The sequence below is a fragment of the Prionailurus viverrinus genome, chromosome A1, assembly GCF_022837055.1.
Source record: "Prionailurus viverrinus isolate Anna chromosome A1, UM_Priviv_1.0, whole genome shotgun sequence".
Lineage (NCBI taxonomy): Eukaryota > Metazoa > Chordata > Mammalia > Carnivora > Felidae > Prionailurus > Prionailurus viverrinus.
The window spans coordinates 159,729,131-159,751,884 of record NC_062561.1 but is presented as its reverse complement, the minus strand read 5'-3'; the positions used below and the strand labels follow the sequence as shown (position 1 = coordinate 159,751,884).

General features: G+C 36.9%; 1 protein-coding gene across 1 annotated transcript in view; it reads left to right on the top strand.

The window, feature by feature from the left end:
• Positions 1 to 22,754, top strand: part of RIOK2 (RIO kinase 2) — a 38,530-nt gene that overhangs the window by 6,380 nt on the left and 9,396 nt on the right. The window contains exons 2-7 of the mRNA XM_047869681.1: positions 10,033 to 10,188; positions 12,542 to 12,680; positions 13,502 to 13,618; positions 15,679 to 15,854; positions 19,223 to 19,311; positions 21,537 to 21,728. Of these exons, the coding sequence (XP_047725637.1) occupies positions 10,123 to 10,188; positions 12,542 to 12,680; positions 13,502 to 13,618; positions 15,679 to 15,854; positions 19,223 to 19,311; positions 21,537 to 21,728 (779 nt within the window). The 5' untranslated portion in view covers positions 10,033 to 10,122. The remainder of the gene's footprint in view (positions 1 to 10,032; positions 10,189 to 12,541; positions 12,681 to 13,501; positions 13,619 to 15,678; positions 15,855 to 19,222; positions 19,312 to 21,536; positions 21,729 to 22,754) is intronic.

The window sequence follows — 22,754 nt, the reverse complement described above, 5'->3', positions numbered from 1 at the left end:
CATAACTCATGAATATGACACTGCAGAATTTATCCTGAAGCTCATGCTCAACAGGTAGTGACCACAAGGAAACTTATAGTGACCACAAGGAAACTTATAGACACAAGTGTCTATAAAAACTTTACACTTAGTCACCCACTATAAATGAGCAAAATTCTTTAACCTCTTTGAGGGTTGCCCAACCAAATTGTGGAAGCATTGGATGATCTCAATACAACCCTCTCCATTTGCTTTTTTCCCAGTAGGCCCCTCCAGCCAGTCTTTTGACTTAAGACTCTTAGGAGTGAGAGAGCTGACAGCCCCTATATCCCCTAAATTTCCAGTGCCCCATGTGAAGTTCTGTAATTGTACCTATTTAAGGTCTATCATTTGGCTTGAGGTAGAGGCCAGCACCATTTTCTTCTTGGAAAGGTAGGGGAGGAAACATTAGAAAACACTGACATCTCTCTCCCAAGAAATACTCAATTATAAGCTTCCATCTTTCAGTCTTCAATAATATCCAGTCTCCTTTTACACAGAAAGGAGGTAAGTAATAGGTTAATGAGAGCAGAACTGAGCTTTGGAAGCCCCCCTTTCCAATCTCCCATAAATGGGTAATGCTTAAGTTTAGAATGGAGATAATTAGCATCTATGAGCCTTGACCTCTAGAGCCTCCTTTGAAGCTCCAAATAATCAGAAAAATATTCACGTAAAATCCTGTATATATTAATTAGGTTAAGAAGCAATCTTTTGTAACAAAAGACCCCCTAATACAGCAGAAGTTTATTGCTCTCTCATGTAACATTAAGAGCTAGACAGGTGGAATAAAATGGGAAGGCAGCCTGCTCCTTGATGTCACCCAGGGACCAGGGCCCTTCCACATTATTTTTCAGACATTTCCTTCAGAGAATCACCTTTATCTGTGAAGCTAGCTCACTACCAAGACAGTTAAGGTCCAGTCTATGGAAGAATGGAATAAAAGAAGGATCTGAATACTCAATTTTTAAAAGACAAGACTCAGAAGGTGCATTTATAATTTCTACTCACACTCCATAGGTAAAAATTTAGACATGTAACCACATCTAGTTCTAACAGGCTGGGAAATATAATCTCTAGCTTAGGGACCATGTGCCCAGTTGGAAATCAGCAGCTTCTATTGATAAAAGAAAAAAGGGAAAAATGGGCACTGGGGATAATTAGCAGACTCTGCTAAGAATCATTCATAAACAAATTCAAATTTAAAAATGAATATTGAAAAAGAAATTGCTGAAAAAGTTTAACATGAAATTCTATATTCAGAATTTTTTTTTCAGAATAAACTTTTAAAAATAAAAATGGGGGCACCTGAGTGGCTCAGTCAGGTAAGTGTCCAATTTCAGCTCAGATCATGATCTCACAGTTGGTGAGGTCAAGCCCCATATCATGGAGCCCACTCCGGATCCTCTGTCCCCTTCTCTTTCTGCCTCTACCCCACTCGTGCTCACTCTAAAAATAAATAAACATTTAAAAGTTAAAAGAAAAATAAATAAAAATAGTTTTCCTTAAAAATTTAGTCCTAAAATACCTTAAACATCATAAATCATAATCTATCTTGACATTTAAGAAACTAATGTTGAGATCATTGAAATCTATTGTCAGTGATCTAGAGAAATACTGAAAATGGTGGGAAAAAAAATCCTTAGATAAGCCAGGACCCTCAATGTAATGCCTTCAAACTCTTATGAAATATTTTATCTGAGCTAATAAAATAAAAACAACAATAAAAATAACAGTTTTTATTTCACCTCACTTTCTTTTATCCACCTACCCTGAGTTAGGTAGGAAAATGCCCAGAGCAGGAACCATAAGGAAAAAACCCAAAAGAGGGGTTCAGTTTATTCACAAACTAAATAATTGCTCCAGTGACTATAAACAGGGCACGTGTTAAGTACTAGAAGACACCAACTCTAATATTTATACAAATAGTGAAACTTCTAACAATTACCAGCCAATAGGTTATTTTAGGCTAAACTACACTGTATGAGCTTTATTCCATACAGGCTTAATATATATTAGATATGTTCAGATAAACAAACCAGTTCAACATGAACTAATAATCAGGCGGCAACTAGATAAGTTAAAGCCAACTTCCAACTGCCTTGACAAGAACTCCCTAGTAGGTTAATAAATGAGTTTGGAATATCAGGAGTATTAGGGACTATGGTAACCCTAATCACTTTTTAAAAGCTAATTCTAACATATCCCAATGTCCTCTGACCATAGATGGCAGATTAATAAAGCTAGGAATTCAAAGAGAACTAAATAATCTTATCCTTGGAGACCTGTTTGAAAAAGGACACCTGTAGTCATAAAAGTAGAATCATTTGAACATGTCTCAAGTACAGTGATTTCCCAAAATGAGGATGAAAGGATCCAGTATATGAACTGCTCTGTTCAGGGTGGACTTTCAGCAAACATGTGAAGGTATTTATAAATTTACCTAAGGAAAAGAATTTGCAGTATGTGGGGGTCTGGCACAGGTACTTCCTTCCATTAAGCTTAACCAGAACCCATTTTCACAAGTTGGATCCTAGAGAATGTGTATTTTTGGACCATCACCTGTATTTTATACAGCAATTAAAAGTGTTTTATTGATTATTCTTTTTTTAAAAAATGTTTATTTATTTTTGAGAGACAGGGACATAGCATGAGCAGGGGAGAGGCAGAGAGAGAGAGAGGGTGACAAAGAATCCAAAGCAGGCTCCAGGCTCTGAGCTGTCAGCACAGAACCCAATGGAGGGCTCCAACTAACGAACTGTGAGGTCACAGCATGAACCAAAGTCAGACGCTCAACCTACTGAGCCACCCAGGCGCCCCTTGCACACTTCATTTTTAATATTTTCTATTTATTGACCATTTCCTACTGAAAGTTTAATACCACATTTTATATAAAGTCTACTTTCATGAGAACTCCTTGTTTGTGAGAAAATAATGTTTTCACATTAAAGAGTAGCATATTAAGCCATGTTAAAGGGGAAAGAGTAAGAATGCTTAACCAAGTTTGGAAGTCAAGCAGTAGCTTAGCCTAAAAAAAGCTATTCTAACAGAGGACCAGTTAGTTCTCCATAGTCTAGAGAATGTTTTTAGAACCCAGATTCACTATTCAAAGAAAAAATCAAAAAACTAAATAAAATTTAGTGTGTGGAAACAATTAAAATTTGAAACAGTAACTTGGAAAAGTAGGCCAAATGCTCTAACTTGTAATCAAGATGATTACACTATTTGGGGAAACTCAAAAGCCCTTATTTATTAAAAATATCTAACAGAATAATGGGATTATTTTTCATTCTTGTAAACAAAAAATATAACAAAATATCAAAACAAGACTAAAATTGGTACATCCATTAATTAAGGTAATAAAATGGAAGAACAAAAATCTAAGTTATTTATTCTCTGAATCAAGGTACATATAAAGAAAACATATCAAAAAATAAAAAAAAAAAAGGGAAACCATAAAGAACTTTACTTGATAACCCTGTACAGGTCTTTAAGGCAGACAAGTACAGTATCAAATCTCAAAAATCTCTTAGAGATTGTGCCCCTTATTAGGCTAATGTCTCTTACCTCCAAAACCCAGACCGCTACACTCCACTTTCTGATGCCAGGACTGGAACCATTTCTGCTTTGCCAGCTGGCTCTACATTATACTCTGCTGAAAAGTAATCTTAAAGGAGGAAGAATCAATTTGTTCCTCTATTTCCTGTTTGTTTCCTTGAGGCTTCCTAGGTATGTCATTTTTGTTAGCATTGCCCCAAGGCCACCTCAGCCCATCAGCAACATCCTTGCATAGCAACATCTGAGTGTAGTTTGCAGTTCTTCCAACCAAACCAGTCTTGCTGAACCAGTTTTATTGAGTCTTCCTGCCCCAGGGTTATTAGCACTCCTCCGAGTGTCTGGGGCTCAGGTCCACAGGGCCTCTTTTCTAAGCTTCTAAGTCATTTCAAACCTCTTATTTTAGTTGCTCAAAGCTTAGTAGTGGTAGTTATGATGCTTTAGTATTCTCCTCTCCCATTACAGTTTTTCTTTTTTTTTTTTTTTTAATTTTAATGTTTATTTTGGAGAGAGACAGAACGTGAGCAGGGGAGGGGCAGAAAGAGAGGGAGACACAGAATCCAAAGCAGACTCCAGGCTCTGAGCTGTCAGCACAGAGCCTGATGAGGGGCTTGAACCCATGAACTACAAGATCATGACCCGAGCTGAAGTCAGAGGCTTAATCAACTGAGCCACCTAGGCGCACCCCCCCCCCCACCACCATTTCAGTTTTCTTTAGCTTTATGTCAAATTCATGATTCTTAATATTAAATTCCATGTTTAAATATCTATCATGGTTTCTGTCCTAACTGAACTCAAAGTGAGTGTCCAGTAGTTCCTAAGGTGCTATAAAAATCACCATGGCTTGGGAGGTACAGTTAAAAAAAAAACAAAAAACAAAAAAACTTGTATGAATAAGAGAAGTTAAAGAGTGTACCCAAGGTCAAAAAGCTAGTTAGTGGCAGAATTAATCCAATGACCTCTAGCTTAGCGGTCTTATCCTGCCTATCCCATTTTTATAGCAGGGTCCTATTAACACTAAGCTGAGGAGCCAGAAATGGTAAAAGTTAAATTCCTTAGAAAGCAGATCTGTACTATATTAGGGGTATTAATAAGAAGTGCTCTTATAATCAACCCTTGGAAGAGAGCAGGGAAAGAGCAGGAGTAAGCAAAGAAAGAGGCTGATATGGGGTGCAGTACCAAAGGAGGCTGCAATTGATTCTACAAGGAGTTTTAAAGATAGGATGATCCTTCAGAGTTATGCTGAATTGGTGCAAAGAATTTGAGCACTTAGACATCTATGTCAATCAGTCACTGAATCTATGCAAACCCAGAAAGGAAGTATGATCTTGGGTGAGATGGATCCTACAGCCTATGCAATCCAAGTGGAGGCTGACTGCTGAGCATTTTCTGCTGGCAGCACTTCCAGGAGCTGGGGGAAGTAAGTCCTTCATTCCTGGAGGGGGATAGCTGGGTGGTACATCACAGTGTCCACCACAGTCCAACCCGTATGCTACTTGGATCTACTTTAAATTCTGGAAGCAACTTCAGGATTCCAATGAATTTCGCTTCTTGGGGAGATTAATGGGAAAAACTATAGCCCACATCACTGCAGCTAGTCTTGGGTTATAAGTGATACTACCTTCATTTACTATCCATTTTAGATTACTCTCACCTTCAGTTGGCATGCCTGCTGATCTCCATGACTTGTCTGGTGGCATGATCCAGATACTTGCCTCAAGGTCTCAATGGTTTCCCATGCCATGTCTTCTTGCAACAAGTAGTCTGAAGAGCAGGTAGCAGCCACAGCTAATTATTCATTTGAACTCTGGCTGTGTCCCTTGGCAGAAATATTCCCCATTGAAAACCAAAACTCCTAAACCCTCAGAGCCCAGAGTTGCTGAGATGGAAATTCCACAAGCATATTATTGGGAATGACAGTGGGTAGAGCCAATACTGTGTCCATTCCTTGATTTCTGGGCCTATATATTCAACCTACTGAGGACCATATCACTGATCTCTTAGAGGATGGCAACCAAATTCACAGGGTATTACCTCTGATCTGCCTCTTCAGCAATGCCTTCTACAGGCTGTTCATTCAATAGACTTGCCCATTATTGCATCATACCAGCAGCTTCTGAATGGTGTAGAATGTGATATAAGCTGGGATCCCATGGTCATATACATACTGAGGTATCTCCTTTGAAGTAAAGTGCAGTCCCATGCTGTAAGAGCAAACATTCTGTAAGCCTTATGATACTGGTGCAAGCTGAGGCTCTGCAGACAGGAAAAGCAAACCTATGACCATAATATATATCTATGAGGAATCTGTGTCTCTGGCCCTTTTATGGTAGAAGGGGCCCAATGCAGTCATTCTGATACCAAGTGACTGATGAGTCTCTTCGAGGGATGGCATTACACTCAGCATTGGTGTCTGAATGTGGATTGGGTATTCAGGAACAGCAGTAGCCATTTTAGCCTTCGTAATTTAGAGTCTGTGTTGTTAAGCCCATGCTTAGCTTCCTCCATCACTGCTACCTTCACTAATTCATTTGTTTACCAATTGTGACTTCACTGTGGTGGCAGGTTGCAATGACAGAGGCTGGCTGTCAACAACTAGACATGGTTTTAGTCCACCTGGTTGTTCAGTGCCTCTTCTGTGTTAGATGCTTTCTGGAGGGTGTTACTACGCAATCTAAAGATCTTCACCCTTCTTGTCTACTCTAATATGCCCATTCTCATGCCTCTATCTCAGAATTCCTTATCCCCAATCTAACAATTTTTGTCCTTTCCAGGCCATTGACCCACCAGCCAGGCTAATCACCACTATTCCTCAATCCATGTGTATTCTAACCTTGGATTATTTCTCTTGCTAAACAAAGTGGAGTACCAGATGCATCTCCCAAGGCTCTGACCATTAGGAAGATATCCTCTTACTTAGCTTTTAAGGCCACCCAATTAGGGCTACAGTTCAACAATATCAAACCAATTCATACATGAACCAAATGTGGCCTTATTTTTCCTTCACTAGTTGATCTTAAGGGATCACCTACTGAGGCATGAGCTGAGGGAGAGGCACTTGGGCAGGGGAATCCAGGCTACCTGGTCATGCAGCTTATTTGTGCCGTCTGGTCTTGCTTGTGTTCACTCCTGAATGAACCACTTTAACCCTATAATGGACTGTTGCTGAGCTTGCCCAAACTTATAACATGGCTGACCAACAAATCAGTTTGTGAAGGACAGTTGTGGGTACAATATCACCTAGTATCTCAATGTCAGGCACTCCATCTCTCTCAGGGATCTGCATATGCACAAAGCTGCTTTTCAAAATTTATATATATCTCTGCTGCATATTATGCCATGCTCCAGAACCCTTCAAGTCCACCTGTGAGTTTCTCACTGGAATTTTCCATAAATTCCACATATCCATATATCCCATACTATGTGTTTTCCTACCACTGATAGTTCCAATACCCAAACATATATGGCACTATAGCCCATGTGCAATAAAGTCTATCACAATTTTTTCTGACATTGAGTATAATATCTTAAACATAAATATATCATTTTTATTTTCCTTGACTCTAAACTTTTTATTCAATCTCTTTGTTTCAAATTTTGTCCAGTTAATCTAATTTCTAGCTAAGGGGGGGGGTCACTAAAAAGTGGCCAGGATCATTAAAGATAAAGAGCTACAGAAGATTAAAGGAGGAAGAGTTTACTTGCCTTTGAAGTTATGATAGGTTGAATAATGACCCTGCCCCCAAAAAAAGACATACATGTTCTAATCCCTAGAATCTATGAATTTATCCTCTAGGGAAAAACAAAAACAAAACAAAAACAAAAAAACCTTTGCAGATGTGATTAAAGATCTGAAAGGGCCCTAAATGCAATGACATGTATTTTTGTAAGGTAGCAACAGAGGGAAACACACAGAAATGGAGGATGCAATGTGACTACAGAGGCAGAGATGGAGTGATGCAACTATAAGCCAAGAAATGCCAGTCGGCACCAAATGGTGACAAAAGCTGAAAGAGGCAAAAAACAGATTGCCCCTTAGACCCTCTGGAGGGAGCATGGTCCATTACTGTAAAAGACAAAATTTCTCTGGTTTTAAACTATCAAATTTATGCCTATTACAGCAACCCTAGAAAAATAATATAGAGATAATAAAAAGAAAAGTTTCATGGGATGTGTAGTGTATTAAGAGTGATAGGTCAGATTTACATATGTAGTAACTAGAAAGAAGATGAAAAAAGAGGTGGGAAGGTGAGCATTACAGATGAATGGAAAAGGCAGTGAGACAGGAAATCAAGGTAATTGTACAAGAGAAAACAAAGCAGTTCAATTAGTTAAGAGTATATGCTACTTGCAAGTAAGCAGTGATACAGATTGTAGAAGATGGTGACTGCCAGCCTAAGAAGTCTGAATTAATCTAACAAGTCTGAACTTTTATCCATAGACAAGACGCCCTGCAGCTTGTTAGGACAAACTCTGGGTACCGGAGGGGAGGGGGGCAGAGGGAAGAGGGGGCATAGTGGTGAGATATGGGCATAGGTAATAATGATGTGCTAAATCCTTTTCATACCTCTCTGTCACACTATTATTTTTTATTCATCTCCTTCCACCCCAAGGCTTATGGTCTGGGATTCTTTCCCCAGGACCAAGCAAAAATTCTGGCATATACATTTCACAAATGGTAAATGAGCGAAGACAGAATACTGTATATTTTTTGTTTGTCATTACTAAGCATGGTACAATAGAGAACAGAATATTGAACAGTACTTGCATCACTTTTACTCTTCCAGGGTCTGATTAAGATGATTATATTAAAAACATATTTTAATATTGAAAGTAGAAGAGATTTAGCCTCAGTGTGATCAACCCCAAGGACTACCCAAGAACCAGGGCAGCAAGTGGAGCCAAATCCAGTCAACTAGTGGTGGCTGTCTGGGGCAGAGTTGAGAAGTAACATAAGGCTTGTGCCGTAATAGATTAGCAATGTCTGCTAAAATGTTGAATTAGGAATAGCCACCAAACGACTTGTGTTTCCCATCTCACTCTTGCTCATTTGGTTAGTCATTTGGTTTATTTAAAAACTTTTCATTTTTATGTGAAGTACAGAAAGAAAAATTCCATTTCAATGGAGGTTTCCATTAGTTGAGCATGGTTAATCAAAGACTTACTGCATTCAAGTGAAAAAAGAAGCCAAATGTTGTGGTGTAGAGGGGACAGAGGACTGCTCTGCTGCCTGTGTTCTATGGTTTCAGACTATTAACTATTCTGACTGGAATGAAAGCACACATTCAACTGCTTGTCTTCGAACAGCAGTGCATGTTTTATGAAAAGGCTAACTCTGTGTTTGGACAAAGCAACATACTCACTAAGGCCTTGGAGAGTTGGAAAATGGACACATTGGCCCGTGGAACCCCAGCAGGAAAAAGGGGACTCTGTAAAAAATGGACTCCAAAGTTTACTTGCAAAGTTATAAGACCCAAATCCAGAGAGAGGCTAAACAGCAGTGGCTGGGAATGGAGTCAAAGTGGAAATAGGCCACAGTCCTTCGTGGCCATATGTAGCACCCACATCTTAATGCGTGACAGGGATACCAAAATAGGTTTAAACTGTAGTTCATGAAAGGAAATATAAACACAAACAATATCACACAAGTTTTGTTACCCCTGTTGCTTTAGTAGGGAAGGTAGAGTACCCACCCTCTGAGGTGCAAGTTGTTTAAGGTCCTGCTCTGGTTATCATTTTTGTTGACGTAGAAAGTTCCAGGGTCAGTGTGGGTGGCTCTCCTAAAGCCCTGAAATTACTCCTTGGCCTTGGATAAACATCCTCGGAGATTCGTTACCACCTTTAAAAATGGCCCACTTTCTCTGGAAATGAGCGGGAGAAGCGACCAAGACAGCCTGCGTTCCACACAGCCTAAACTCCACCCCCGCCAGGCGCAAGCGCACTCCCGAGTCTCGAGCACCAACCTAAAACCAATACTGAGCAAACGCAACGGAGTTCTCACTCTAGCCACGCCTTCCTCTTTTCTCAGCAGGTCCTGTTAGGGGAGGCATGTCTGTATAATTACTATTGTTACTTTTAAGCGCGCTTGGGTTCATTTTCCAACCACCCTTATTAGAACTCACTTTGCCTAAAGGAGGAATTGCTGTTTGTGGGTAAAATTTGCTCCTCCCGTTAAGTTGCCATTCTGTTCTTACAGACGGATGGCGTCCTTTAGGCAACCAATCCTGACAGATATGAAAAATAAAAGGAAATACTGTAGAGAATTTTTAAAGTCCGTTAGTTTACATGAAAAAGTCACTATACAAAAAATACTCTGCACTGACCCATACTATATGCATCATAAAACTCAGAAGGCATTTCATTTTCCCACGCCAGATTAGTTCTTCTATTTATTAACAAGGACCTTCAGGAAGGATCAGCACATGCGCGAACCATCCGGCGGCGGCGGCGGCGGCGGCGGAGGTGGAGAGGCTTGAGAGAGTCTGGTGTGTGGGCTTACCTTGTGCTCCTCATCTGTTGTGAGGGAGACTTGTGGCTTGATCTTGGGCCGCCATGGGGCGAGTGAATGTGGCCAAGTTACGTTACATGAGCCGGGATGACTTCAGGGTTCTGACCGCGGTAAGAAGTTCGCCGTTTCTCCCTGTCCCCTGTCCTTTCCCACCGCGGTTCTTCTCTGCTCCTCGAACTCGGCTCTCAGCCGAGCACGCTGTAGGCCCTCCAAAGAGACCCAGACTGGGCACGGGGAAAAGACCCGACAGTCGGGTTTTTCAGAAGCTTTTGGTCGGAAGATTTCGTCTCCCCTAAAACAGAGCAGAGGCCCCCCTTCTAATCATTTCCTTCCTTTCTGCTCCCGGCTTGTACTCCAGAGCCACACTTGCATCTCTGTGGCCTGGAAAGCCTATGAACGCTCGGCTTCCCACCACCCGAGCAAGAGTTTAAGACTTCTTGAGAATTGATAGCACTGAGTTCCTCACTCCCAGATTCACTTACATAGCATTTATTCAGTTTCATTCACTCAACGCTTATTTATCTGGTTTTTAGTGACAATCTTAGGGAATTCACCGGGGTACGAGACAAGAGTGACAGATCATCGAGTAAACGAATAAATAAATAAATAAATAAATAAATAAATAAATAAATAAATAAATAAATAAAGGAGGATAGTATCAGATATTAAGTGTACGGAGATGATAACGAGAATAATAGAATAGAGACTTTGTGCACGTTTGGGATGGGGCGCATCGATGCCTTCGGTAAATGGCGTAGTCCACTGAATGTTTTAAACAGGGAAGTGACAAAAACTAATTTTACTGGTCATAGTCTTATGGCACAAATATCAGCAACACATAGATTAGGCATTCCCAGAATAAAACAATGACTTTTTTTTAGAAGATACTATCTTTTGCTTAAATAGGCAATACTTAAGGATTAAACTGTCAAATGCAAATTCATTATGAAGTTTGGAAGACACGTTTCTCTTCCCATAGATTATTTAATTCAGCTGTACTTTATACATCTGTCACTTCTGGTAGATAACCTTCCTTCTTTGCTTCATCAGCATGTTCACTTAATCCTTAATGCCTCTGACAGAAATAGGGGAGTCAAGAGAAAGAATGTTAGAGACTAGGAGAGATGGAACAAAGCACGGAAAATGAGTTAAGGTACGAGGTTTTGATTGGGACATCAAAACAGTGCCAGATTTATCTTCCAAAACTTGACTTCTGTGATATTTTAAACTCTTCTTTAAGGCTCACCAAGGAATGACCTACTCATTAAATAGAATATTTCAGTCTCAGTTGAGTCTTACCATCCTTGCTATCAGTGGCCACCTTTCCTTGACTCTCTCTTCCTTTACTTCTCAGGTGCCTTCTACATCAATAACCCTACTTTGACTGGCTACCCTACCTTTTAATGTGAACTTCCCCCCAAATTCTGTTTCTCAACCCTCCTTTGTCTTCCATTATCTCTTACTTGATGATCACATCCACTTGGCAGCTTTATCTGTTACCTCTATCAAATAATTGACAATTTTTTCCCTTTAATTGTGACTTCATTACTGAGTATAGATGTATCTTTCCACTTTACCTTAAACATCTTTGTTTGAAGGACCTCCCAGAACTTGATTAGCGTCCTTAAAAAATCTCTGTTCATATATCACTCGTATGTAAACCCTTCAAGGGGGTCCATTGTTTCTCAAAAAGAAATCTGAAACTCTTTGGTCTGCATTTCAAGGCTTTTTATATTTACTTAAAAGCATTTTACAGCCTTCCTTTCATGAACTCAATATTGCATCTGAGCTACCACTGTACTAGCTGTTGTTGTGCTCTGTACTGCCTTACATATGTGCCATGTCCAAATCTTTTGTCTTTCTCTGATATTCCCTTGTATACTTTTCCTGTTTTTCTGCATCTCACAGTCAGTCTCAAGTGCCACTTCTTCCTGAAACTGATCCCTCAGCTAGAATTATTTTTGTTCATCCCTGAGCCACTTCTTTTTTAGCACTTACTGTTTCTTGCCTTCTAATAAAATTAGATGTATCGGTTCTTATTTACACTATTAGATAATAAATTCTCCAAAGAGTTGAGAGTTATTTGTGTATATTTTTCTATCTTCCACTATTCCTGCATGGTACTTTCATGTTAAATACCTTTTAAATAAATATCTGGACTACCTATAGTTTTTACAGATAAACATTTAGATGTCAACAAATATCTTAATATTTGCCACGTCAGTAATTGTTAAGCACTCACAGTTTTTACCTGTATAGTTTAGTATAGAGGCAGAATATGAATATCAGTGATTATATATCAAATTATGATTTAATATATGTCCAGAGAAGGTATCACTTATGTCTCCAATTGGTTGGGGAACTGCATGATCCGAGAAATTTGAAGGAGAAGTTAACTTCTTAGTAAGGTTTTGATAGTAGCTCTGTGTTGATTATGAATGCATATAATTCCTTTAATTTCAGGTTGAAATGGGCATGAAGAACCATGAAATAGTTCCCTGCAGTTTGGTTGCTTCTATAGCCAGCCTTAAACATGGTGGCTGTAATAAAGTTTTAAGAGAATTAGTGAAACATAAACTCATAGCTTGGGAGCGTACCAAAAGTAAGTATTTATGGCACCATTTGTGATTTTTCATATAACTGGCTTTCCCCAGAGCAGTCATTTTATTTTATTTTATTTTATTTTATTTTATTTTATTTTATTTTATTTGCAGAGCAGGCATTTAAAAAGGTAGAAAATCAAAGTTGCGAGAACAGCAAAGCACTCTATCTAGACCCGAAAACCCACATACTTTTACCATGTTTTATTAGAGTAGTCACAGGGCCCACCCAGATAAACAGAGTAAAGAAATAGTCTCTATCTCCTCATAACAAATTCCAATTGCAGAAGAGCAAATAGGATAGAGATAATTGTTGCCACAATCTTTGGAAAATTTGCCACAGGACTCCAGAGCATTAACTCTCAAATTATCCATGGTGAGGAATGAGTTTGTTTCTTTCAACCTGCCATGGAGCCATACTTTATTATAAAATAACAGTTAAAAAGTAATTACTAGAAAAATGAAATTTAAAAACTGATAAAATACAGGCACAAATTCCTTATTGGAGCTAAAGACATAAAAAAAAAAAAGCTTGGTGAAAGTGATTTAAAAAATACTGATCTTAACCACTTCATTCAGTTTCTGTCTTATCACAAACTAGTAGTATATATAGACTGGTGTCAGTCTGTGAGTTATGCTTTGAGTAACACCTCTAGAGAGAAAATACAAATTATAGGAAGAAATGCCAAACTCATAGGACAGGGTAAGCTAATCTTTTCAGCTAAGACTTCTTACTGTTTAAATTCTTCTCATGACTTGAATTAATGTGACTTGATTGTGCGATGTAACTAAAATACAGTCTTTCTCATTTTATTTTGTCTAGCTGTCCAGGGCTATCGGTTGACAAATGCAGGATATGATTACCTAGCTTTGAAAACACTTTCTTCTAGACAGGTAGTTGAATCTGTTGGAAACCAGATAGGTGTTGGCAAAGAATCTGGTAAGTGCTAATAGTACTACTGAACTCATTTTCTTTGCTTTAGTTTCTCTTTATATTTCTCTTTGAGAAAACATTATCTTTTTTTTTTTTTTTAATGTTTATTTATTTATTTTGAGAGAGTGTGCCTGCCAGCATGAGCAGGGGGAGGGCCAGAGAGAGAGTGAAAGAGAACATCCCAAGCAGACTCTGCCACTGTTAGCACAGAGCCTGATGTGGTGCTGCATCCCATGAACCAAAGTATGAGATCATGACCTGGGCCAAAACCAAGAGTCAGACACTTATCCAACTGAACCACCCAGGTGCCCTGAGAAAACATATCTTTTAAATTTTTCCATTTTTTTCAGCTAAGCAGTGAATTGAAAAGTTAGTTGGAAGCAGTAAAGTTGATGAAATTACTCTTAGTTTGGTAGGTTATTGTTTTTCATAAGTCTCTCATTGAAAATTCAGTTATACCAAGAATTCATTTTCTGCTAATAACTGACATCTTTGGCAAATATATTATTTGTTCTTTTATATGTTATAAATGGACATTTGTAAGAGTTAAAATATGTAACACAAGGAAGTATTAGAAGACAGTGACTAAAAGCTATAACACATTTTTCTACCGCAGAAATATGGCAAAATTAAGTATGTAGAACACAGAAAAAAGCATTCTAAAATAGCATTGAACAAATACATAATGCAAGATTGCGAAATACAGCAGTGTGTGTGTGTGTGTGTGTGTGTGTGAGAGGGAGAGAAATGTGTAAAATGAGGTAATTTAACACCTCTTTTTAGATAGGCTGCCTCTTATGTCCAATTTTTTCATTTAAAAAATAACATTTTTTTGTTTATAAGAACTTCACTGTATAAATCATAAATAGTACAAAAGAAAGTAAAATAAAAAGTAAAACTTTATCCTAACCAGGTCTCCATCTGTTGTCATACTTTTGAAAGCTGTTACTGTTGACTGCTGTCTTATATATCCTTCTTGGAATAGTCTATGTAAATAATAGTATATAATGCACTGAAAATATGTATATATACACATATATATCTTTTTAATCACAGGTAAAAGCAAACATTACTTGATTTTTTTCCATTTGATTCATTTGATTTGGGTTTTTTTTTTTTAAGATTTTATTTTTAAGTAATCTCTATACCCAATGTGGGACTCAAACTTACAACCCCGAGATCAAGAGTCCCATACCATACTGACTGAGCCAGCCAGGTGTCCCTGGATGCATTTCTGATATCATTTCATGTTAACAGATAGATCTTTCTCATAGTTATGTAGAGTATTGCATGGTATGAGTGCTCTGTAATTGAATTTACCAGTCCCAGCTGTTACGGACATTTATGTTACTTCACCTTTTCTTTTGTAGATAATGATGTGGTAGACACCCTTGTACACATGCCTCTGTGCACATGTACAAATAAATTTGTAAATACAGTCTTAGAAATTGAATTATTAGCACAAAAGTTAGTACATTTAAATTTTTGATATTATCAGATTTCCCTTCAAAAGTTTACGCCAGTTTATAATCCTGCCAATGTGAGACATAGTTTGTTGATGTGTAATAATTAAAATCCTTATGAATAATTAGGACATGTTTTAAATGTCAGTATTAACAAATACCGACTTTTATTGATAATTGGAATACTTAGGGGAATATCTCCATTCTGATTACTATAGGATTATATTCTAACAACTGAATATTATTTATTGAAGCAGTTAAAGAATTGAACTTTGTGTTGTTGAAAAAGAAGATATTAAATTGCTTCTTACACGTGTAGGATGCTAAAAGACAATTACATTTTTCCCACTAAATTGAATTGAGTGTTGAGCACCTTTGGAAGTAATAACCTTTGACACACAACATCCCTCTTTTCTTTTGTAGTAGATTTTAATACATGTCATTTTATTTTGGATTGCAGTTAAAATAATTTTGCTGAGTAGTAAGTATTCGTGGTTATTAGGAAAGATATAATTGATGTAAATAAAATCAAAATTAGGAAATTACAAGTGAACTTTTTGGAATGAAAGTATAATAATGCTCTTTTTTACATCTTGGCTCTAGATATTTACGTTGTTGCAAATGAAGAAGGGCAGCAATTTGCATTAAAGCTTCATAGGCTGGGACGAACCTCCTTTCGAAATCTGAAAAACAAGCGTGATTATCATAAACACAGGCATAACATGTCTTGGCTTTATTTATCTCGTCTCTCTGCCATGAAAGAATTTGCTTACATGAAGGTATTTTGTAAATAATTTTATGTCTCTTAACCAAATAATACATGTAACTGAAAGGACGTAGTGACATTTACCAGTCTATTTTCCCCACATCTCTACTCCCAGTCCCAGTCATTACACTTATTTTTAACTGTTAATTATTTTTGTTATTTGTTTTTCTGGTGATTTTTTTTTCTATGTGAAGGCATTTTTAATCGTTATTAATGCATAAAGGCAACAAGTATTCTACAGTATTAATAAGGTATTACAATGCAAATTAACAAATAGCTTTAAGTAATCAGTGATGTAATTGCCTCACAAAAGTGTGTGTGTGAATATGTATCTATTTAGTATACATAAATATGCATATGTTTGTCTCCAGTTGAAAACCCCAGGGAATTACCTCTAGTGATTATCTGTAGAAACCTTAGTGTCTCAGCTGACTAGTACCTTTCCTTCACTTAATGGAGAAGAAATGTTGATGTACAAATTTGCATGCATATTAGGAATGGTAAAAATCTTTAGGTTTTCATCTTTTAACTTCAAAATTAAGTTCAGAATATATTTGTTAAGTTTCTTTAATAATCAAAATATATATCTTTGATAACATTTAAATTAAACAGCAAATAATACTGTATTTTTATTATTCTCCAGTAGTATTTATTTGTTACTACTTAACTTCACTTTTTAAAATTTTACATCATTGGGGCGCCTGGGTGGCGCAGTCGGTTAAGCATCCGGCTTCAGTCAGGTCACGATCTCGCGGTCCGTGAGTTCGAGCCCCGCGTCGGGCTCTAGGCTGATGGCTCAGAGCCTGGAGCCTGTTTCCGATTCTGTGTCTCCCTCTCTCTCTGCCCCTCCCCCGTTCATGCTCTGTCTCTCTCTGTCCTAAAAATAAATAAACATTGAAAAAAAAAAAAATTAAAATTTTACATCATTAAAAGTCACCCTCGGGGCACTAGCTGGCTTAGTCAAAGAGCATGCAACTCTTGATTTCCGGATTATGAGTTTGAGCCCCACATTGGGTATGGAGTTTACTAAAAGTACATACATACATATGTACATAATTTACATACATAATGCTATAGTATGTGATTTGTAAATGAAAGTTTTGGAAGTTGCATTTTGGTGTTGAGTAGGTTAATTCATGTGCTTAAATTTTTAGTAGTTATGGGGGAAGAATTCTGAAGACAATGTAAATAGCTGATACTGATACCATACATGTTATGTGTTTCTTGTCTTACATACTGATGGTTTGTATCTTATAATATTCAGTAAATAAGCAGTTTGGTAGAGATTATTACACATTTTCCTAAAACTGTATTAGGTGTTTTCTCAGATGTTTATATGAAGATACTAGAATAGAAGCAGACTGTGCATCAATAGCTCCTTAAATTTATTCTCTTTTTTCCTAGGAGGGAGTAAGATTAAATTTAATTAGATAAAATAAGATTAGGGAGTAAGCCATAGTGCAAGAGCTAGACCATTATGACAGTAGTTAAGGTTATATGCTATTGAGCTGCCAAAGCATGTTCAGAACTACTTGTACTGAAAAAAATCTTCAAAGCCAAACAAACAAAAATCTTTGGGGAGTGGAGTTCAGTTCCTCAGCAAGGAAGATAGGAAATAAATGCTTTATGAAATTAGCCCTATTCATAAATATGTACGGAGTATGAATTGTATGCCTACCACACTGTATTAAGTACCTGGCATAGGGTGGGCTGAAGGTGTGGCTACCAAAGGAATAAGTAATGAAGTCAAGCATCTATAAGTTGGGAATATAACACAAATATACATAAACATTTAAAAATTAAATTATATGTTAAGTTTAGAGAAACTTCTGTAAAGTAGAATAGTTGATAAAAGAGGTTTCATAAAGCAAGTAGGAGTTGAGTAGAGTCATGAAGCATGCATATGATTTGTCTCTAAGGATAAGATAGTAAGACAGTGTTCTTTGCAAAGGAGCTCTGTGCTGACAGCTCAGAGCCTGCAGCTTGCTTCAGATTCTGTCTTTCTCTCTTTCTCTGCCCCTCCCCTGCTCACCCTCTGTCTCTGTCTCTCTTTCAAAAATAAATGACCATTATATATGTACATTATATACATGTATATCATATATAATATGTATTTTATATATATATAATATATATTATATATGTGTCTATATTTATATTATAAATATAGACATGTATATATTATATGTAGTATATATTTACATTATATATTATATATGTGTATAATATATGTAATATATTGTGTGTAATATAAATATTACATAGACTTATTATATATTATGTTTATAATATAAATATAATATATACATATATATATTTTTTAAAAAGAGTATTGGGAAAACTAGGACCTGATAGGTGGATTAAAGAGAGTTCTGAAAACTAGGAAAAGTTGTTGAGACTGAAATCAATATTTATAAACATTGTAGATTTTTCTGAATGGAGCATTGACCTAAGTATTTTAGTTTGGTATTGGTACCCAAAATAAAGGTTAGTTATGGTGGCAAGAGCTAGAACCACTGTTAGAGCAATCAGGTATAAATAACAAAGGCCTACTTTCAAATGGTAACATTCCAAATTGCAGAGACCATAAACCTAACATATTTTGGAGGAAGTAATAACAGGACTTTGTAAGCAAAAGGTAGAAGAAGTTAAGCATAAGAAGTTAAGAAAAGATGGATTTATGGATGATCTGAAGTAATATGACTCAAACTACTACTGTGTATATTTGTTACATAATTTACATTGTATATTGTGGTCTGAAGAAAAAGGTCAATGCTCTGTAAGCTACAATACCTGATCTTTTGGGATATTTCATTTTCTAATCTGCCAGAAGACAAGAGTATTTCCTCACTCACAGTTTATTTCCATTTGAATTTTTAAGCACACTCCCAATTGATGGCAGAAATGTAAAAAAATAGGAGGATATATCCTGGGGTGCCTGGCTGGCTCAGTTGGTAAAGAGTGTGACTGTTGATCATGAGTTCAAGCCCCACATTGGACATGGAGCCTAATTAAAATAAAGATTAAAAAATAATAAGTATAATATAAAAATAAATAAAATGAAGAGAGTATATCCTAGGAGATTATAGGCCTCTTGAGGACAGGCTTTTTTACATTCATTTCTGTAACCCTAGCACCATGTATAATATTTAGTAAATGTTCAGTAAATTAGCGTTTGGTGAAAAAGTGAATTGTTAACTGGTTTAGAATTTTATTTTATGTGTAGCTCATTTTGTGCTGTGAATAAGCCATAAATAATCACGTGTAATTTGGTAAAATCTTGTATGTTTCTTCTAGTTGTGGGCAGGTATGTTTACTTTTATTTTACCCGAAATATTAATGACCTCTTCTTTAGTTTATACCTATTTTGCTATATTTTAGTCATTGTATGAGAGGAAATTTCCAGTCCCAAAACCGATTGATTATAATCGCCATGCAGTGGTAATGGAACTCGTAAGTGGCTATCCTCTGTAAGTATTTATTATTCTTGAAACTATGGATTCTAATAAATAAATGTAAGGTTTAGTTTTCAAAAAATATTTTTAATTAAATGAAATACTGCTTCTGGAAGGTTAGAAATTACCACAAAGCAATAGTCTCACATGCAAATTAAAAATTCAATTTTGTTCTGATAGTATGAATTTTGTAATCTCTGTAATTTATTCAGCATGTATTTATTAGTAATCTAGTATATACTAAGCACTGTTTTAGTAGGCCTACCGGTGAAAAAAACAAAATCTCTGCCTTCATAGAGTTTATGTTCTGATAGAAAGAGACATGCAGTAAATAGCTAAACAAGGAAATACATGATTATCAGATGGTAGAAAATGTTATAGATAAAAATAAAGTAGGTAAGGGGACAGGGAGTACTGAGGTGAGTGGAGGAAACTGCTATTTTACATGAAATGGTCAAGAAGAGTCTCATTGATAAAGTATTTTTGAGCATAATCCTAAAATAAGTGAGAGAGAAAACCATGCAGATATCTAAGAGATCCAGACAGAGGCACCAGCAAAGTACATAAATCCTGGGATTGGAGCATGCCTGCATGTTCAGGAAGCAGTGAGGAGGCTAGTGTGGCTGGAGTTGAGTGGATGAGGGCAGAGATAAAAAGTGATGAGATCAAAGAGGCAACAGGGGACTAGATCATTTAAGGTTTGTAGGCAATTGCAAGGAACTTTTAGTTTCTTTTTTAGTACATTTGACATACAAATTTAAATTGTACAGCATGTTGATTTCATATGTTTATATATTGCAGTGTCGTTGTCATTGTAGCAATAGCACAAGGCTTTTTTATTTTGTTTTGGATAGGAATCCATTGGAGGAATTTGAACTGAGAAGAGACATGATGTGACTACTGTTTTAATAGAATCACTGTGGCTTTTGTTTTGAGAATAGATTGAAAGGTGACAAGGACAGAATTAGGAAGAAAAGCTAGGAAATTATTGCAATAATCCAGTCAAGAGATGATGGTTGTTTAGATCAGAGTTGTGGATGTGAAGGTGATAAAAAGTGGTTAGATTCTGAATATGTTTTGCAGGGAGAACAAACACGATTTGTTAGGGATTGGATATCAATATGAAGAAAGGGAAAGTCAAGGATAACACCAAGATTTGGGGCCTGAATAACAAATTAATTGGAGGTACAAAGTTGTCATTTACAGTAATGAGAAAGACTGCAGGAAGAGCAGCTTGGAGTTAGAGGATGGGATAGAATCAGAGGTTCAGTATGGGACATGCTTAAGTTTGAGATGCCTTGGAGTTCAGAGAAGTATAGATTGAGGTGTTTAAAGCCAACAGCCTAAATGAGATCACCAAGAATTATTCTAAATAAAGGCTCCTAGTATTAACCTTTGAGCTCCAAAGTTTAAACGTCTGGGGAAAGATGAAGAACTAGTGAAAAAGACTGAGAAGGAATGATAAACATAGAAAGAGGACAGCCTGAAGAGTTGGTGTACCAAGAGTCAAGTGAAGGAAGCATTTCAGCGGGGGTGTGGGGCAGGGGGCGGAGGGGAAGAGGTTAACTGAGAGACCGCATATGATGAAGTCTGAATTGACCACTGGATTTAGCAACATGGAAATTACTGGTAGTTTTGACTCTACCTATTGCATTCAGACGAAGTAGGTGAAAACCTGTTTAAAATGAGTTCATTAGAATGGGAGGGAGGGGCGCCTGGGTGGCGCAGTCGGTTAAGCGTCCGACTTCAGCCAGGTCACGATCTCGCGGTCCGTGAGCTCGAGCCCCGCGTCAGGCTCTGGGCTGATGGCTCAGAGCCTGGAGCCTGTTTCCAATTCTGTGTCTCCCTCTCTCTCTCTGCCCCTCCCCCGTTCATGCTCTGTCTCTCTCTGTCCCAAAAAAATAAATAAACGTTGAAAAAACAAAATAAAATAAAAAACTTTAAAAAAAAAAAAAAAAAAGAATGGGAGGGAAAAAATGAAGTAAGTACATGTAGAGGAGTTGGGCTGTAATTATCCATGAAAGTATGTAGTAGAAAGAGAATATAGAGTTGAGACAGGGTGTGCCTTTTTTTTTTTTTTTTTTTTTTTTTTAATATGTGGGAGCTGTTACATCTTGTCTGTGTGCTAATAGAAATGAAGAGAAAGCTGATAGGGAATTAAGAAATGGAAAAAATAATATGCATGCCTGCTTTCATGAAAATCATAAATGAATATAAATAACCTGTTTTCACACTTTCAGATGTCAGATACACCATGTTGAAGACCCTGCATCTGTATATGATGAAGCTATGGACCTAATTGTCAAACTTGCAAATCATGGACTGATTCATGGAGATTTCAATGAATTCAATCTCATTTTGGATAAAGATGACCACATCACCATGATTGATTTTCCACAGATGGTTTCAACTTCTCATCACAATGCTGAATGGTATATGCTAAAAGTGATTCTGGATATGGGTGTGTTTACGTGTGATGCAGTCATTTTTTTCTTAATTTTTTTTAACTTTGTAATACCGTGATTTGGGTCAATAACTGGTTTGAAGTGACTGATGTTGATGGTCTAAAAATTTGTTCTTTTATTAAAGGATACAAACTAGGATTTCCGCCCCCCCAAGAGAACCTATCTTATTCCTCAGTATTTTAAAGGGGGGAAAATGCACTTTGATCCAGTTGTTAAAACCTAGTCATTAAGTTTTTGCTGTACATGGGAAATCTGAAGAAACTGCCTGCTTTATAAACCATCAAAAGAATTTGAATTACTTGTGTAATCAGACAGACTTCTGAAAGTCAAACTTTCTTAGGTGGAAAGTTCAGCAAACTTTTATTCAAACAGACTTTTACGTGGAAGCCCAATTTTTAAAACAAAGTCTGCCCAGAGTAGGGACATAGAGAAGGGAACCCTAGGACCCTATCCTCTCTCTGCTCCATAGTTGCCTCCAAGAGTGTTTCACCAAGCATAATTTTATAATCATGGCCTTAGTAAAAATTATGATCTTGAAGTGGACTCAGTTACCAAACCAAGAATATCTCTCCTATCATTTTTAGTTTTTATTTTATCATTAGAAAAAAACCCATGTAAAACCTCATCCCTAACATAGGGCAGAATCTCTTTATATACTGTGGTAATCTTACTCTTCAAATTACTTAACCATGTAAGCCAGCCAAGTTATGAAGTATGACAATATTTTACTTTGTATTTCGTGACGTAATTGATTGTAATCAAAGCTGAATATTTTTTACCTTCTTTTCCAAGTTATGAGAAACTTCTCCTTTCTCCTGAAGATAACAATCGCTATCATTTACAAATAAGAGTGTATGAATTCTTGGAAAGTTTGAACTCAAACCAGTTTGTGTTCAGTCAAACTTTTCTTCCTACAGATTTTCATAAGAAAATGTCTATACTTATTCCAGAAAAAGAAGATGTCATTTAAATATAAAGAATATTTTTAACCAA